The sequence below is a fragment of the Aphelocoma coerulescens genome (genome assembly GCF_041296385.1).
Source record: "Aphelocoma coerulescens isolate FSJ_1873_10779 chromosome Z unlocalized genomic scaffold, UR_Acoe_1.0 ChrZ, whole genome shotgun sequence".
In the NCBI taxonomy this organism is placed as follows: domain Eukaryota; kingdom Metazoa; phylum Chordata; class Aves; order Passeriformes; family Corvidae; genus Aphelocoma; species Aphelocoma coerulescens.
In genome coordinates this window covers 54,734,845-54,750,682 of record NW_027184085.1, presented here as the reverse complement: position 1 = coordinate 54,750,682, position 15,838 = coordinate 54,734,845, and the positions used below count along the sequence as shown (strand labels likewise).

The 15,838-nt window shown below is 43.8% G+C and overlaps 1 protein-coding gene across 4 annotated transcripts in view; it reads left to right on the top strand.

Annotated features, from left to right (window-relative positions):
* PALM2AKAP2 (PALM2 and AKAP2 fusion) overlaps positions 1 to 15,022 on the top strand; it is a 265,609-nt gene extending 250,587 nt beyond the window's left edge. For all 4 annotated transcript variants that reach the window (XM_069002320.1, XM_069002322.1, XM_069002321.1 and 1 more), the window contains 2 exons: positions 2,038 to 2,216; positions 11,482 to 15,022. In XM_069002320.1, the coding sequence (XP_068858421.1) occupies positions 2,038 to 2,216; positions 11,482 to 11,574 (272 nt within the window). In that variant the 3' untranslated portion in view covers positions 11,575 to 15,022. The remainder of the gene's footprint in view (positions 1 to 2,037; positions 2,217 to 11,481) is intronic.
* Positions 15,023 to 15,838: the final 816 nt, after the last annotated feature.

Sequence of the window (15,838 nt, the reverse complement as noted above, 5' to 3'; positions counted from 1 at the left end):
ATTGTATACATATAAAATATGTATATACATGCAATACAAAGCTTGCAGTCAATTATTTTGAAGGTCTTTCCCAGCATGAATGGTTTTTTGGTTCTGTGAATATGAAAATTGATGGGCCTTCCCTGAAGGACAAATGGAGCTGCTTGAAGATACCCCTTTCTAAAATGGAAATCCCCAAAACCTACAATTTGCATTGTTTTCCAGGGGAAGGGGAGTGGAAGGATCTCTCAGCCATTAGGCTTGTCCATAGGTCTGACCATCCTGTAATGTGTCAGTGTCCCTGGAGGAGGTACAAGTTGGGCAGATATCTGAGAAGCCTCATTCCTCCTCCATTGCTTGCATCCATCCAAGGCAATTACTAGTGTAAGAATGAAGTCATACAGCAAGATATCTGACCCTTAATGAGGCCTTTCATTTTCACCACACTTTTTTACCCACTGGGCCTAATTGGCAGGATGACAGTAGTTTCAAGTCTCTCCTGCTGAGCAGTCTAAGCTGTCACACATGGGTGCAGCTGGGCAGCTCAGGACCTGCTGTTGGCCTCTGCTTTGGCAGCATAACTCCTGTTTGTCTGCAGAGCAAGTCCTGATGCAACCCAGGGAAAAATCTGGGCCCATAGAAACTACCCCCTCCAGTCTCTGGTAGGGTTTATTTAAAGAGGATGGGGTCACAGCCTCATCACTGCACTGCCCAGCTTAAATTAAGCCTGTAACGAGAAACTTACCATGCTGAGTTTTTCAACACTGATGAGAAATGAAACAAGCCCGGCAAGGGGATTTCTTGTAAAAACACTTCTGCAGTATTGGCTCAGTGTTAGCTCACTTCTTTCTTCCATAATAAATCCTTTTGATACTTACAGGAGATTCCAAGGCTGCTCTCTAGTGGCTGCAACTGTCATGATGCTTTTTGAAGGGCCAGCTAGGGTTTTAATTTGTTTCAAAACAGTTTCCTGAAAATCAGCATGATCTTTCTGATTATTTCACTTATTTTTAAGGGCTTTGCAGTGGTTATTTTTCTCTTTTTATGGTATTTTTTTACATTCACTGAAGTGTCTTATTTCAAAGAGTTGATGATGGTCCGTCCCATGGAAAAGGAAATCTGGTTTTGGTTCAGCATTGCTTTCTCCTGTCACAGCTGAGAACCCCCAGACATCATTCCCACAGCGTGCCCCTGTTGTTCTCATTCTTCCCACCAGGACAAGGTGGGTGGTTCACCCCAGGTCAGTGCCTGGTGATGAGAAAGGGAGGCTGTCCTTCCCAAAGAAGCATGGGTTGTCCACCCATGAGCTCTGCTGCAGCTCGTAGCAGTGGTCTCTTGTTCTGGTGTGCCTTTTACCCACCTTTGGGTTCACTGTGCTCAAAATAGTATCCTTCCGTGGGGTGCAATGGGCTCAGCCAGAGAGAAAAATGACTTCCCTCTGGCTTTCCTTCAACCAGGAGGAAACTCAAGGGCCCTGTCTGAACCAAGAGTTTATAGGACAGATCCTTCTCTGCCACAGGTCTTTCTCCAGGAGCACTCTGTGCAACCTGCAGGAAACTGCTGCAGTGAAGAGCAGCACTGGGGATCAGCCTAAAGCCTTTCTTGCTTACAAGGCAGATCTAAAGCATTGGAAAAAGAGAAGGTAGCTGTGTTTAACAAAACACCTTCTTTGGATGTTTCTTGCATGGTCCCTGTGTGTTGTATTGGCTGAGCCAGAAAAATATCCTGTTGCGGTTTTCCAGAATCTTAAAAATATTTCCAAATCGCAGAAATGTATCCTGTAGAAGGAAACACGGCTATTTCAAGCAGGTACTTTTGTAAACAGTGGTGGTTTTATAAAAAGATTTTGTAGTGTTTTGGTGTAGTGGGTTACAGGAAGAGGGAGAGGTTTTTTTAAAGTCCATGACCATCTTGATCTACCAGATTCTTTCATAGACTTCATTCCAAACTGTTTCTTCTTTCAAAACCTGCTGAAAATGCTTCTCCAGCTGTCATCTTTGGTAAACAATTTGTGAGTCCTCAGCTAAGGAAGGGTCATTCTTTTTCATGTCATTGCAGGGAAGATAGAGAAGATCAAGCCTCCTCCATCCCCCACCACAGAAGGACCTGCCTCACAGTCGGACCCTCCATCCGAGGAGTCTGCAGGAGCTCAGCGACCCAAGAACCTGATGCAGACCCTCATGGAGGATTATGAAACACACAAAACCAAGAGACGAGAAAGGATGGATGACAGCAGTGTAAGTGCAATTCTCCTTCTCCCTTTTTGCTCTGTGGTAGAGACCACAACTCTCAAGAACCAACAGACAACGAAAAAGATTATTTTCCTGGAATCTGCTCAGATCACCTTACAAGTGTGTAAGGATTTTAACACATTATAAAGGGCAGGTGTTCAAAATGGAAGGATGGGGGCCAGTGAAGAGCAAGAATGTGTCACTGCAAATATTAAAGGCAACTCGTACTACATTTCATTTTAGTTAATTATGTTAACAAATAATAAGAGCAGTGGGTAGCTGCCCTGTAATTGGCAGATTCTGTTAGTTCACACATCACCCAAGACCCTCCAGTGGGTTACTTTAGTGATGCTTTGAAATTTGTGGATCAAGCATATATTTGCACCTGTGTTTGTAGACCTGCCAAAGTCCCATCCAAGTGTGCTCAGTCTTCAATGTAAGTTGATAACTTCCCCAGAAACCACCCGTTGTGGAACTGGGCTGGGAGTGTCTCAGAAGTTAACTTCAATCCTTCAACAGGCAGCTTGTTGTGTCTTGCTGGATTTGTTGTCATTCTTCCACACAAGTAGTAGTAGAGTTTAATTGAATTAAGGTGTTCTTTACTAAAGACAGTAATAAGAAGAGCTATGAATTTTGTAGCTGGAATCAAAATCCAGGAAAATCCCTTTTTCCTAACAGAGCATGAGCTGTTTCTTATTCAGAGTCATTATTACTATGCAATGAGTGCAGAAGGTAGTAAGATACAAGTTCAATGTCAAACTCTTTAAATGGACACAGTGTTTGCTGAAGCAGCCGAAGTCCTCTAGACACTTCCCAGAGATGTCTGAACAGTGACCCTACTGCCAAGGATGCTCCAACAAACTGCTTTCTAGTAATGTTCATTAAAGGCATGTTCTCAATAGGCGTGTAGAAGTGAAGGTTTGTAACATGAATACTGCACTAATCTGGCATCTTTTAATCATTACTTGTGAATATTGCACAGTAACAAAAGATACTTAAAATCAGAGGGAATGCACTGTGGAAGGGTCCTGTTGCACTTTTGTTAGCTAACTTGTTGGCAGGTAGATTCCTTTCCAGTGCACACCAGAAACCTTCTGGTCCCTTATTCTACTGAGACCATTGAAAAACAAGGTTCCATTGTCCATCACACTCCTACAGTCACACAGGAAACCAGCTTGTGAACAGGAGCATGTCTTGTTCTGGCAGTGGCATCTTGGGGCCACATCTTACGAAGGAGCTACTGTCTGGTTTCCTCTCCCTCCCCAAAGCTCCCAGCGAAACAGGGTGCCCCACCCACTCTGGTGAGTGCTGTTTCCTGGCATCTCCCCAGAGCATCTCTCTGTGAAGGTGCTCAGAGGCTTGCAGCACACATATCACAACTCTCATGATTTTTGCAGAAGCTGAGAGGAACACTAAAAAAAGTTGGTTATAAAACTCCCACTGTGCAAACCAGCACTGGTCCTCGTGAGTCCCACACTGAGGCCGTCAGCCTGCTGGATGGAAGCTTCAGCTCTGCTAATGGGGTGACTCTCAGCTTTTTCTCACTCTGCACTCTTCCTCTACCCCTGTGATGAGTGAATGTGACTTGCCCAGCCCGTGAAGTGGTGGCTTGTGGCTGAAATCTTAGATCCTGCTCATTCGCCTGAGCACAGTTCCTCAAGTGCTTGCAGAGCTGCACATGTGCTCCCTAGAAAGCAGACTGGCCACAGTTGCCTCGTCTCTGCTACAGTTTGAAGTGAGCCCTGATGTCCTGACCAGAGTGCTGGTCTGGGCAGTGTCTGACCAAAGGAGGAGTGCTCTGGGTGCTGTCTCAGCTCTCTGCTGCTGCTAAAGCTGCCCAGGCACTGACTGCCCAAAGAGGCTCTGCCAGACCATTGGTGGCACTCAGACAACCTGTTGGATAGATCCTCTTTTGGCATGAATTTTCAAGGCTTCAGTGAATTTGCAAAGTCCCAGTGCACACCAAACTCCCACAGTGTTGAGGTTTGTTGTCATTCTCCTCTTCTGTAAGCATAAAACCAAAGAAGATTTACATTCTTGCTGCTGCCCACCCAAAATCCTATTAGAGGTCTGTATCCTGCAGAGCCCAGGGAGAATTTCCTCAGATCAGCAGGAGTGTTTTGTTTCTCTTCTCTGGCTTTTTCCGCTCTTCTTTGGTAAACAACTCCTGCCATTGACAAGGGAAAGATAATTTTACTAAGAAGTGCTGCACTTGTACCACTGTCAGTTTGAGTGAATATTTTGCAGTCCAGGCTAAGCAATTATTATTTAAGAAACAAATAGCTTTGGTTTCTCAGCAGAGAGCATTTGAACAGTGTTCTCAGGAAAAAGGATTTCTGTAACTAAAGAAACAAAAGAGAAAATCACTGCACTATTTTTAAAAATACATTAAATACAGTGGGAGAAGGAGCATAACTGACAACCAGACAGGCAGCTGCTACTTGGAGCATTACATCCTGAGAGCTGAATGTGGCTCAGCATTGCTCTTTGTGAGTGAGGGGAACCGGAGACATCCTCAAGCACTGGGAGCAGTCGGGGTGCCTGGCACAGCAGCCTTGGTGTCCTGAATGGAGAGATTTGTGGAAGTTTCGTGTCCATGGGAGCTGCCTCTTGTGCTGAGGACACCAGCAGTACTGAACAATAAAGATCCACTTTCTCCCTGCATAAGCCACAACAAAAGACAGGAGGGTGGTTTCAGTAGGACATTTACTCTCTGTAGTCTCTCCTTCAGGCATCACCACCTTCTGTTTTGTGTGTGTCTGGCTTCAGTGGCTACAACGTGGCCTCTCTGCTCAAGGTTTGTGGGCTGTGCCTTTCAGAAAGAGAGGGCAAATCAAGCGCATCTTGGAAGAACGTCACTGCTCAGGAAAGGGGGCAGTTTCTTCCAGAGGATGTGCTACAGTACAGGTTTCAGCAGATGAGTAAAAGAGAAAAAGCAGCAGCAAGGAAATGGGTCAAGCACTGATGGTAAACAAGACTGAGACTGGCCAAGCAACGTCATTAAAATAACACCAAACTGACTTACCTTTCTTTTTTATTTTTTATGACACTGAGTTGCTTGAAGTCTTATACTTTGGAATGTGCCAGTTCTTGGAATTTCTGTAATTTGTTCTTGTTTCCTAGTTATTAACATGCTTGTTCAATGTACTAATGCTGGTCTTTTCCCTTTCTACCAGTACACCTGTAAATTACTGTCTAGCAAGGTTATTTCTGAGGTACTTTTCAAGTGCTTGTTTATTTTTGCTTCCTCTTGCATGGTCATTCCAAGTGCATGTTGCTGCAGTTGGCATTTTCATAGTGTGTGCCAGTGCCATTTCAAATCAAAAATGTGTGTGTGTGATACTCCTTTATATCTCCCGTAAACAAATATTTGTGTGGCTGGTTTTCTAACCCTTGGATTCTAGTTACAATTTCTGCCATGGGAGGGGTTGTAATTAAAGGGATGGGAGCTGTTGCCCGGGACTGGAGCATTCCTGAGGTGAGAAATGAGAACTTCTCCTTAATCCCTCTTAGCATTTAGCGGGCAAAGCTAAACCTGGGATCCAAGCATCCTCAGATGCTGAGTGAAACTGCTGTGGCTTTCCTTTGTCTCTGATTACAATGTATTTAATATTATCAAAATCTCTAGTATTTTGTAAAGAAACCTGCACACCAGCCTTTCATCTGTGAAAGAGTCAGATCCAAGTGCACGGCCTCACTCTGCTTCATTTTGTGAACCTTTCCTTGTCCCTGTCTGTTGTGATGTGATGACTTATCACAGTCCCACAACTTAGCATCAGTGTTTGTCTCAGAGTAGAATAAACCCAAATCTGCCAAATAAAGGGTATTTACAGTAACATTTGATATTTTAGCAAAGTAGTAACTTGCACAGTCCTTATCCCCACAAAGCTGGACTTGGCCAAAGGCAGTAATTTTAAGAGCAAGCAGTTTAGCAATGTTTGTTAACAATGAGGTGCTCAGTAATGTGTATATTTTGAATGCCTGTAATTTCCTCTGCAGATTGTGGTAATGACTGATATTCATTTGTCCAACATCAGCACTTTTTTATAAACCTGAACCTTCAATTTTTTTCCTATTTCATAATATATTTGACCGCATCAGCTACCTCAAGACAAGTACATGAATATTTTCTGACCTGGAGAGTAAAGCAAAGTCAAGTCTATGCCATTTCCTATTTATTAAATAATTTAGAGCAGGTTTTATCGCACTGATATAAGCCAGTGATTGATCTTTGTGTATTTATAGATAGTTAGTATAAGAGCAGTGTGCTTTCAGAGTCCTGGTTTTAAACACAGGTTGTTCCTTTTCTCCTCCATAATATCTGCACAATAATCTAAGTCAAGATTTATGAACAGCAAGTAGAGATCAGAGTGTTTGATGTTGCATGAGAGGCGGTTCAGGTGTAGCGTTTACATGGCCAGGCCATTGTCTTCTGCTGGGAGGAGTTTTGTGTCCACCTTGTGCAATGGTAATGATACAGAGAGTAAGGAGCTGGAAAAGAATGTGTGTGAATTGCAAGGGGGTTAGAAATAAAAAAGTCTATAGGACCCAGCAATTCCCTATGCAAGTGAAAGTATGTCCTCTGGCTATTTCCCAGTATCCAGCCTCAGACTGAAGAAACCATGTGATTCTCACTGGAAATCCTCAGCTGAAACCAGGCAGGTTGTTTCAGAAGGAACAGCAAGGCTCAAGGCACCATATGCCCCTACTCTCTACTGACCCCACAGCTGACCCATGTCTCCTCATTACCAGAGCCTTCCAGCATGCACTCTGGTGCAGGCAGGTGGCTCAGTTTTAATCAGCTGGCAGCGCTGTACCTGCCCCAGCTTGCAGTGGCTTGGGAAGCAGCAAACAGCCCCCCAGCTAGGCACAGTAACTGCTGACATTCAGCTACTGCAGCAACTGCATCCTGCTCCATTAATGTCTTGCATCACTCAGACATCATTCCCAAATTCCTGTAGCCTGTACTAAAAGCACATCCCTCTGCTGTTTAAAGAGACCTGTGTGCATGCCCCTATATAGGATGTTTTTATCCTCAAAGTCTTCTGCTTTTGGCCTTACAGCTAAACGTATATTCAAGTGTACAGGACATTAGCTTGAGTTTCCTTAATACCAATCATACTGTAGGAGATAACTGCAGTAAGCTGACATTTATGCAACATTAAAGGCTACTGCTGAAAATTTTTGTGTTACGAAACAGAAGATGGAACACACTAGATTTGATAGCATAGGGCACATAGTTTATGTTTTAATACTGACAAACAGCAATTTAATACTGCCACTGTCTTGTTTCAAGTAAACACATTCTAATCTGAGATACCCAGCTCCTTACTGTGTTTACTAGCAGTCTGGGTATTTAGCAAACAGCATTAAGTAGGTATAGTAAGGAAAGTACCTTCATGCTGGAGAAATAGATGTTTTCTCGGTAGTTCCAGTTTTATTTAAAGCATTTAGTTTATCATTCCTGAGCAGGAACACTCATATCTGCAGGAGCAGGCAGCCTGTTCCCTGCATTTGTGCTTCCATCTCTTTGTGCACACTGGGCTCCATGAATATGTTTCCTGCAGCAACTATACCACATGGTACTCACAGATTTTGGACACCCAGACCTTTGCATTGTATTGTCTGTTTTGTTTTTTTCTTTTAGTTCTTCCAGATTCAGATGGGAAGAATCAGTAAAACATTAAACCTCAGAAAAATTGTTTCGCTTCCATATCGGTTTTGCTACTACTGTTCCAACAAAAATTAGCTTGTACTATATAGTAATCAGCTTTCTGACTGCTCAAAAAACACCACTACTTCAGTGGTTGTGATAAATATGTTTTGGGCTAAAGCATATATATGTATTGCTTTTTATTGTTGTCAGTAAGAAAGCAGTTATTAAATCTGCTAGTTGTGTACCAGCGTTGTTAGATCTGATGGAGGGAAGCTGAGGATAGGTTAGTCTCCATCTCTAGAATTGATAGAAAATTCATTCTTACACCTAACAGTGGCAGCTGTCTCAAAGTTTTTTAATTTGTTTTTTCAAAATCCTCAAAAAGAAAATGAAATCTGCAAGGAAAAAGCCCTCTGCAATTCTTAGTGAGACCTCGAGCTGCAACCACACCATCCAGAAAGAAATTTTCTGCAGAAAGATGAGGAATAGTTCTTACAGCCCTACATATCTTTTGTCTTTCCCTTATACCTACTTCTGCTCTCCAAGTTCTTCCTCTTCTACTACAGCTGGTATTCAAATCACCTCTGCCCAATGAGACATTTTATGTAACACTGCTTTTTCCACTGGTGCGGCCTTACATTAGGACATAATTCACAGGCTGGAGAAGCCGAGGCTTAAGTGAAGCGTCTGCTCCATGATCTTCCTGCCATCTGCAGTTAAAACTCTGGCTGCCTTAGGACACCCTGAGCACCAAGCCTGGCCCTGTGTGCACCCACTGAGCTGATGCAGAGCATTATGAAGCATTGAGATGGCATTTTTGACCTGCTGTGGAGAGCCTGGGGGTACTGGACTCATCCTTGGTCTAGAGTCAGCCCTGATACCAGCCAAATATATTTTAAAATGGAGATTGTTGGCTATTTTTAGTCAAGCAGCTTCCTGGGTCATGAATTCAATGCTCCATTGAGGAGTCCCAATTCCCCACTCAGTCATTCCAGTTGTGTGCTATAATTATGCCACTGTTTCCTCTAGCGGGTCTAAAACGGTCACAGCCTTGTAAAAACAAGGATTGTTTTAGGTCACTCTTTTCAGTAGATTAGAAGAATAATTCTGGAATAACTATTCAAAGGGATCTTTAGTTTATATTCTGTACCATTTGGTTTTAATACTGAGCCAGACATCACTGCTTGCTTTCCTGTGAAGTCCGAGTCCATATTCAATGCCCTCGTACCTCTGATACAAATCTGGATACAGTTTTGCTTGAAGAGTGAGCAGCATTTGTAGAAGTAGACAAACCTTGGGGTAGGTGTGCAGACCAGGGATAAATGGAAGAAACCCTATTGCCATCTTTTAAGACAAATACAAGCTGACTGATCCAAAGCAGGAATCTTCAAAGTTTAAGTGTCCTGAATTTTGCAAGCCATCACCAGAGACCCTCACAACACTGTGATTTCCAGCAAAGAAGCTGCTGACTTCAAACTGTTCTAAGTTACATAAAATCCATTTTCTTTTCAGCCGGCATATTTTTTTGCAGGCCAAATTCCACAGACCTTATTTAAAAACATAGTGGCAGTTTTAGTTTGAAATTTATGCTGAATGGTGCACTGATACCCACTCCCAGTTTTGCTTCTCCATTGTTCAGTTTGGGGTGTCTTTTCTTGGTTCAGGCATTCTGCAGTGGGAGCAACTCCGGTACACAGCTTACAGGCTGATGTCTCAGACCAACTTTTTCCTACTGATTTATATTTTTATTTATATTTTATGATTATTATTATTATTTATTTTTGTTGTTGTTGGGTTTTTTTTTATTTTAATAAAATGTTAGGTTTGTGAGCACATTTGCCCTCTACTAGGAAAAACAGAAACCACTCAGTCCTGGTCCCTCCTTCTGGTGCTTGTTCTGGAAAAAGAGGAGGCATGATTTTGGGCAAAACTTCAGAACAAAATCCCTCTAGTGGACCTGGACTAACTTTGTAGCCATGGTCAGTGCTGAGAGGGAGCTGGAGCTTTCATTAAAATTTGTCTCTGTTGGCCAGATTTTGCCTTCAGTTCTTTGGCTTGTTCACAGTCATAGTCAAAAGAAACTAGGACGGCAAAGAAATACTAATGCTGGCAAAACTCCGTCCTATCTTCAGCTCCTGAATGGAGGTCTGGAGGTTACAATTGGCCTAAATGCAGTAATGCATTCTCATTCCCATAAGCAAAGTTATGGTGGCCAAAGTTATTTCAGCTGGCAGTTCAGAGCTGATTTTCTGATACTGCCTGTACTAGAGCCTTGTACTGTGTGCTCTTCCAACCACAGCTTGTCACAAGCTGAAAGAATAATTTCTTTAGTCTTAAATTATTTATTTTTATTCTAGTCAAGGCTTAAATCCTCACTGCATCTGACTTTCTTCACAGAAGAGTAAAATAGCACCATCCTATCTCAAAAGGTCAGCTACTTTGCAGTCAGGGAGTGTGCAGAGTGGCTTGCAGGAAGCATTACAAACCAGGGATGGCCAGCATTGTTTCCGTGAAGAGTGATGTATTTGTTGTAGGATTCTTTTTAACTGACATAAAAATTTTCAGTGTGCTTCTCTGGGAGGGATGGTTAAAACACACTGACGGCAGTTGACATTGCCAGCTCTGTAGTTTCATCATGGAGCTGTTTGTTCAATATTGGTCAGAAAATAACACTCTCATGTGCTTCTGTAAGAAGGCTCCAGACCCCTTTATATCTCACTCTGCTGTGTGGAAAACACCCCCAGCCATGCATTATTTGCTGAGGAGTACCTCAGACACACGTCACAGTAATGCCTTTTGGTGTTGTCTCATTTTCTTTTTGACTTTCTCAAAACAGGTGTTAAAATGGTTTTCTACGTTTTTAGTTAATTGTTTATGTACATATGTACAAGTAGATACACAGTGTGTGCATATAGCTGTGTGTATGATGTGTATATGAAATACATTTAAATGTGTCGGGCCCATGTTGTACCAGGCTTTTCAGGCCTTCCTTGTGTAAGTCTCGTTTCCCGTGTGTGTAGAGTGGTTGCTCACTCCGGGAGCACGTCGATAACTGCGCGCAGTAGCTGCAACCCGAAGACCACAAGAAGATGCAGGGGCCAGGGCTGGGGGCTGGCTCTGCCTAGTCCTGCCTGAGAGGGTGATGTGCTGCAATAGGTGGCTCTCTGCTCCCTGGGCTTCATGTACAGCTCCAGAGCAGCCTCTGGACAAAGCTGCAGGGTGGCTGCTGGCTCCTGGTACTGAAGGTATGCAGCTGCCCCTAGGGAGAGGGCCAAAACCCTGGGATGGGGCAGTTGCCACTGGGCTGGTAGAGGTCAGCTGGGGCTCCCCTGGAGAGAGTTGGATGCTGCCAGACAACTCCTACCACTTCTGTCCTCCTGTGGTGTGGCTTTGATCCTGTGTGCCGTCCCCCCACTTTCACATCAGTGAGTGCTTCATCGCATGAGTCTTCTTGTTCTTCACAGGGTGCGGCACTGGAGCCCCATGGGGAGGGCTGGCCTGGCTGGTCCCTGCCCACCTGGCTGGTCTCTGCCTGCCTGGGTGCACAGTGTGGGACACCCCAAGGGCAGGATCAGCTGAGTGACATCCTGTGCTTTCCTTTTCTCTCCTGACCAGGTCCTCGAGGCAACCAGGGTGAACCGCAGGAAGAGTGCTCTGGCACTGCGCTGGGAAGCCGGCATTTATGCCAACCGAGAGGAGGACAAATAACCACACTGCAGTGTGAAGACAGCAACCAGGCATGCCAGAACCAAAAAAAAGAAAGGAAGAAAGAAAAAAAAAGCAAATACAAAAACCCACCATGAAAGCAGCAGCATTTTAGTCCAATATTTATTAAATACACAACAAACTCAATGCACATAGACACAGAAATGATCCAGCTCCTGGCAATCCTAAAACTACAGGAAAACACACCTAGAAAATAGCCCCTTCTTCTTCCCTCCATCTCCCCTCTGAAATAATGCAACGGAGAGGGTGCAGGGGGTGGGAGCCCTTGGGGGTGAGCACAAGGGGGTGGTTTTGCTCATGGACCGGATAGGCTGCAGGCATGTGGCAGGATGTCAGTCATGGAGGAGTCTGCAGCCAGGGCTCACACTTGTGTTTCTCACTGACTGAATTGCCAGCCCTGCCTTGCCCCTGGGATCACAGTCCCCCAGCAGCTCCTGTCAGAACCTCCTGCGGTTCCTTCGCTTCCCACAGCCGCTGCACCAAGACCGTTGGCGTTAATTCGGCGTACTCTTATCCAGACACAAAACACAAAGATACTGCCCTCTGTTCTATTTCTTTGAGGAGACTGAAGGGTTGGGTTTGGGATTGGGTTGGTTGTTAGGGGAGCGTGGGTTCTGCTCCCCTTCCTAGTAATTTACCTGTTTAAAACAAGAAAAACCCAACAAACAGGGAGGCAGTTACTGCAAATGTACAATCCAGCAAACTGAGTCAAACAGTCCTTGTGTTGCAAACACAAGCCATCACAATTTAGGAGTGGAATAGATGGGGATGAGAGCTAAGCCAAATGGATTACCTTAGCTTTAGGATCCTATATGCTTGCAATATCACCTGAACTCCAGGTTCTCGGAGCATATTTACACAACAAAGTTTCTAAGTAGAAAATCTGTATTTAGCGGATGACAACTATTTTTTGATGGTGGGGAGGGAAAAGAATGGCATATGTGTAAAATCTTTGAAGATGGATAATTTGAAGTAGAAAGGTAGTGGGAAAGGGATACAAATAAAAGACATTTAATTTTTAAATGAGGCAATAAATGAACTAAGCCAGACTCTGGCCTAGAAAGAGGTATGAAATAAAGAAGAAAGATAGTTACGTCTTCAATTATATTTATACAACGTAAAAAGGCTTTGAAGTAGAGTGCTTTGTGGAAGTCTTCACGTTTCCAGGCAACAAAAAAGCTAAAGGGCATAATGAGTTGGAAGGAATGAGTGAGGAAGAGCAGACAAGGGAAGAAAATATTGTTTTAGCCATTCAGCCAGTGTTTTCAGCGCTACAAGCAAACCATAGAGCCTTTAGTTATTGCTTAGGCTTGGGATCAGCAGTGAAGGATTAGTGTGGATGTGTGTGTGTGTTGTGGGTGTGTGTGGGTGGGTGTGTGTGTGTGTGTGTGAGGGTGAGTGCATGAGGCTGGCATACCAGAAAGTGTATGGCAGTGTGTGTACTGAATATTTTCTCCACAGCTGTTTACCAGCTATAGGGGTGAGTGCTATTTTTTTTTTTTTTTCCGAAAGGGGATATAAAAATAAGGCACTGAGTTAATGCAGTATTTGTGATATTAAAATTTGACCCAACATGGTATTTGCATGAGTCACAATTGCAAAGTATTGACCAGTTTTGTAAGCTGACGATTAGGAAAAGAAATGTGGTATTTATTCTTGTGCTTTGTATTTGTATGTAGTATAGAGGCTGCGGGTTTACTCTTTCTTATCACCAAGCAATACAATAGGAATATTTTACAGCTGAGAACCATAATTTCTGGACTAGAAACCAACAAGTTTGGGAGGTGACAGGAAAAAAGACACCAAGCCTTTTTTCTATAAAAAATATTCTGTCTTTTTTATAATCAGTTATTATTTTGACATATTTTAAAAAAATCATCAGCCAGGATACTGTGTCCTCCCTAAGCCTTTCCTTGGTTTCATGACCTGCTGTGCTCTTTTATCCTGAAACAGTAAGCTCATTTAAAATGAGTACCGATACTGTGAACATACTTCTGGTGCTTTTCTTAAACAAACACAGAGCTTGCAACCAAATTACTCACTACCACCACCCTTCAGTTCCTCCAGCATGTGATTTCTGTCCATGGACACTTACAGTTTTGAGGCTTATTTTCAGGGAATTGTAGAGCATACATTTATATATACCCATTGACTCAGTTCTGTCAAGTTTCTCCAGAAGTGCTTTGGAGAAAACCCTGCTGAACCGAGAGCTCACTGTGATGAGGGCAGAGCTTATCTCAAGGAGGCACCATGGGGAGGCTCCATGCCTGTGAAGGAATTACATATCTGATGAAGTGGACCTGTTTTTCTGGCACAGTAATCAAGGGTGAACTGTGATTCATGTCTCTAGGTGGGTTGTTACCGTTCGACTGTAGGAAAAGCACCAGCACCAGTGCAGCACTAATGAGACCATATGTCACATAGCTGCAGCTGTGGGCTCCACACATCTGTGTCAAGATTCCTGGCCTTTGGGGAGAGCTTAAGAGAGACTAGGAAAAACAAGTTTTCTGAGAAGAGGAGATGACCTCTGTACTTGGGGTGTGGTGGTCTTGCATTAAATGGCACTCTTCAGAGTTTCCCCCAGTATTTGCTCCTGAAAGCTGGGTCATCCCTGGACTGCCTTCCCAGGAACTTGCATCTTTATTTCCTTCAGCCTGTAGGCCTGTTTTTCCCTCCAGCTTTCTCACTGGAAGCCAGTGACAATAACAACCCATCATAACACATTTTCATGCTTTGTTCTCTGCGATAGAAACATTTGTTTTCAGCCCCTGCCGCAAAAGTATTTCAGCGCAGGACAGACAGACTTTTCACCCAGCAGAGTTTTTCTCTTCCAGAAATTATGGACACTTATAGTCAGCAGCACATTCAGTGCTGTGGTAACAAGAGTGAGATGCAGTTTACTTGCCTCTGTTACTTCATTTGCATGCTACCAAGCTTAGGTGTTTATAAGTATACGCCAGTAATACATATCTATCTATATATGACTATATCAAATGCAACAAAAGAGCACTATTGCAGAGTTAACTTTGTCTCCACAAAAGAAATGCTCAGATCCTTTCCCGTGGCAAAGACTGGTTTTAATGAAACTGTGTATTGAGAAATAGTTAAGCATTAGCATTTGTGATTATAATTGGTTTGGGGTTACAGTGCAGGTTTTCTGAAAAATTTATTTTTAAAGCTGCCAATTTGGACTTCATCTTGCTCTGTACTGACATTTCTGAGGGAAAACAGAGTAGTATTGACATGTTTGGCAACCAAAAGGCAGCATCTTTGTCATGATTTATCAACCAGTTTCAACAATACCTGGCTTTCTGTATGTTAACCACTTAAATGTTATCCTGCTTCTGTTTTATAGTGACTGTGAGGCCTACAATGCAAGTATATAATTATTTTCTCATTAAAACAGAAACCTGTGTTGTGTTTCTATAAATCTGCCTCTTTCTTCGTGTTATTGCAGGAAGGCGTGCCCCTGAAAGCTGCATGTAGCTGGAAGAGAGTGGCCTGTGTCCCACCTCCCATGGCAGTCAGTCAGTCTCTTCCCGTGGTTCTCCACTCGGTGTCTCTCTGTTTGTCTAGAGGTGGGAGAGGTCTTTCTCCACACAGTGGTGTCAGTTGTGGGAACAAGAGCATCCCTGCGTATTTCTTTCCCATTATCATGCTTGTGGAGGTTTGCAGAGGCCAAATCTGCTTTATGATGAATCTCATGACCTTTCTTTCCTTGCTTCCTCCACACCTGCAGGACCCCCACAATCCTGCCTGGCAGAGCACACCCTTTCAGCCAGTTGTCCATCTATCACACACCTGGCTGCAGCAACCAGCTGCTTGCCCTTTGCCCCTCACTCCCCCTTCATGGACAGCCAGACTGGGGGAGATCCCATCCCTCACCCCTGTTAGGAAGCTGGTGCCAGCTTCTTCCTGCAAGAGCTGGGAGGTGCTGGAGTGCTGGGTGCCCCTCAGAAGGGCCACAGGGATTTGTTGGGATCTAGCCAGCTTCATGCCAGCCTCTGCCCCTCCCTGTGCTGGGAATAGTCAGGTATTTAATTACAACCCTCCCATGGAAAGCAGCAGAGGACACTGGTGATTTTGGTGGGAGTTGGCGTGGGACAAGTGCTGCCTTCAGTGCTCTCCATAACACCAGCCCTCCTCTCCTTGTGCAGATAGTATAAGAAGTACCTATGGAGAAAATGAGATGTGGGTTTACTTTCCAGTTAGTAAATACTACTGGAAGTCAAGAAATGGGCTAGAG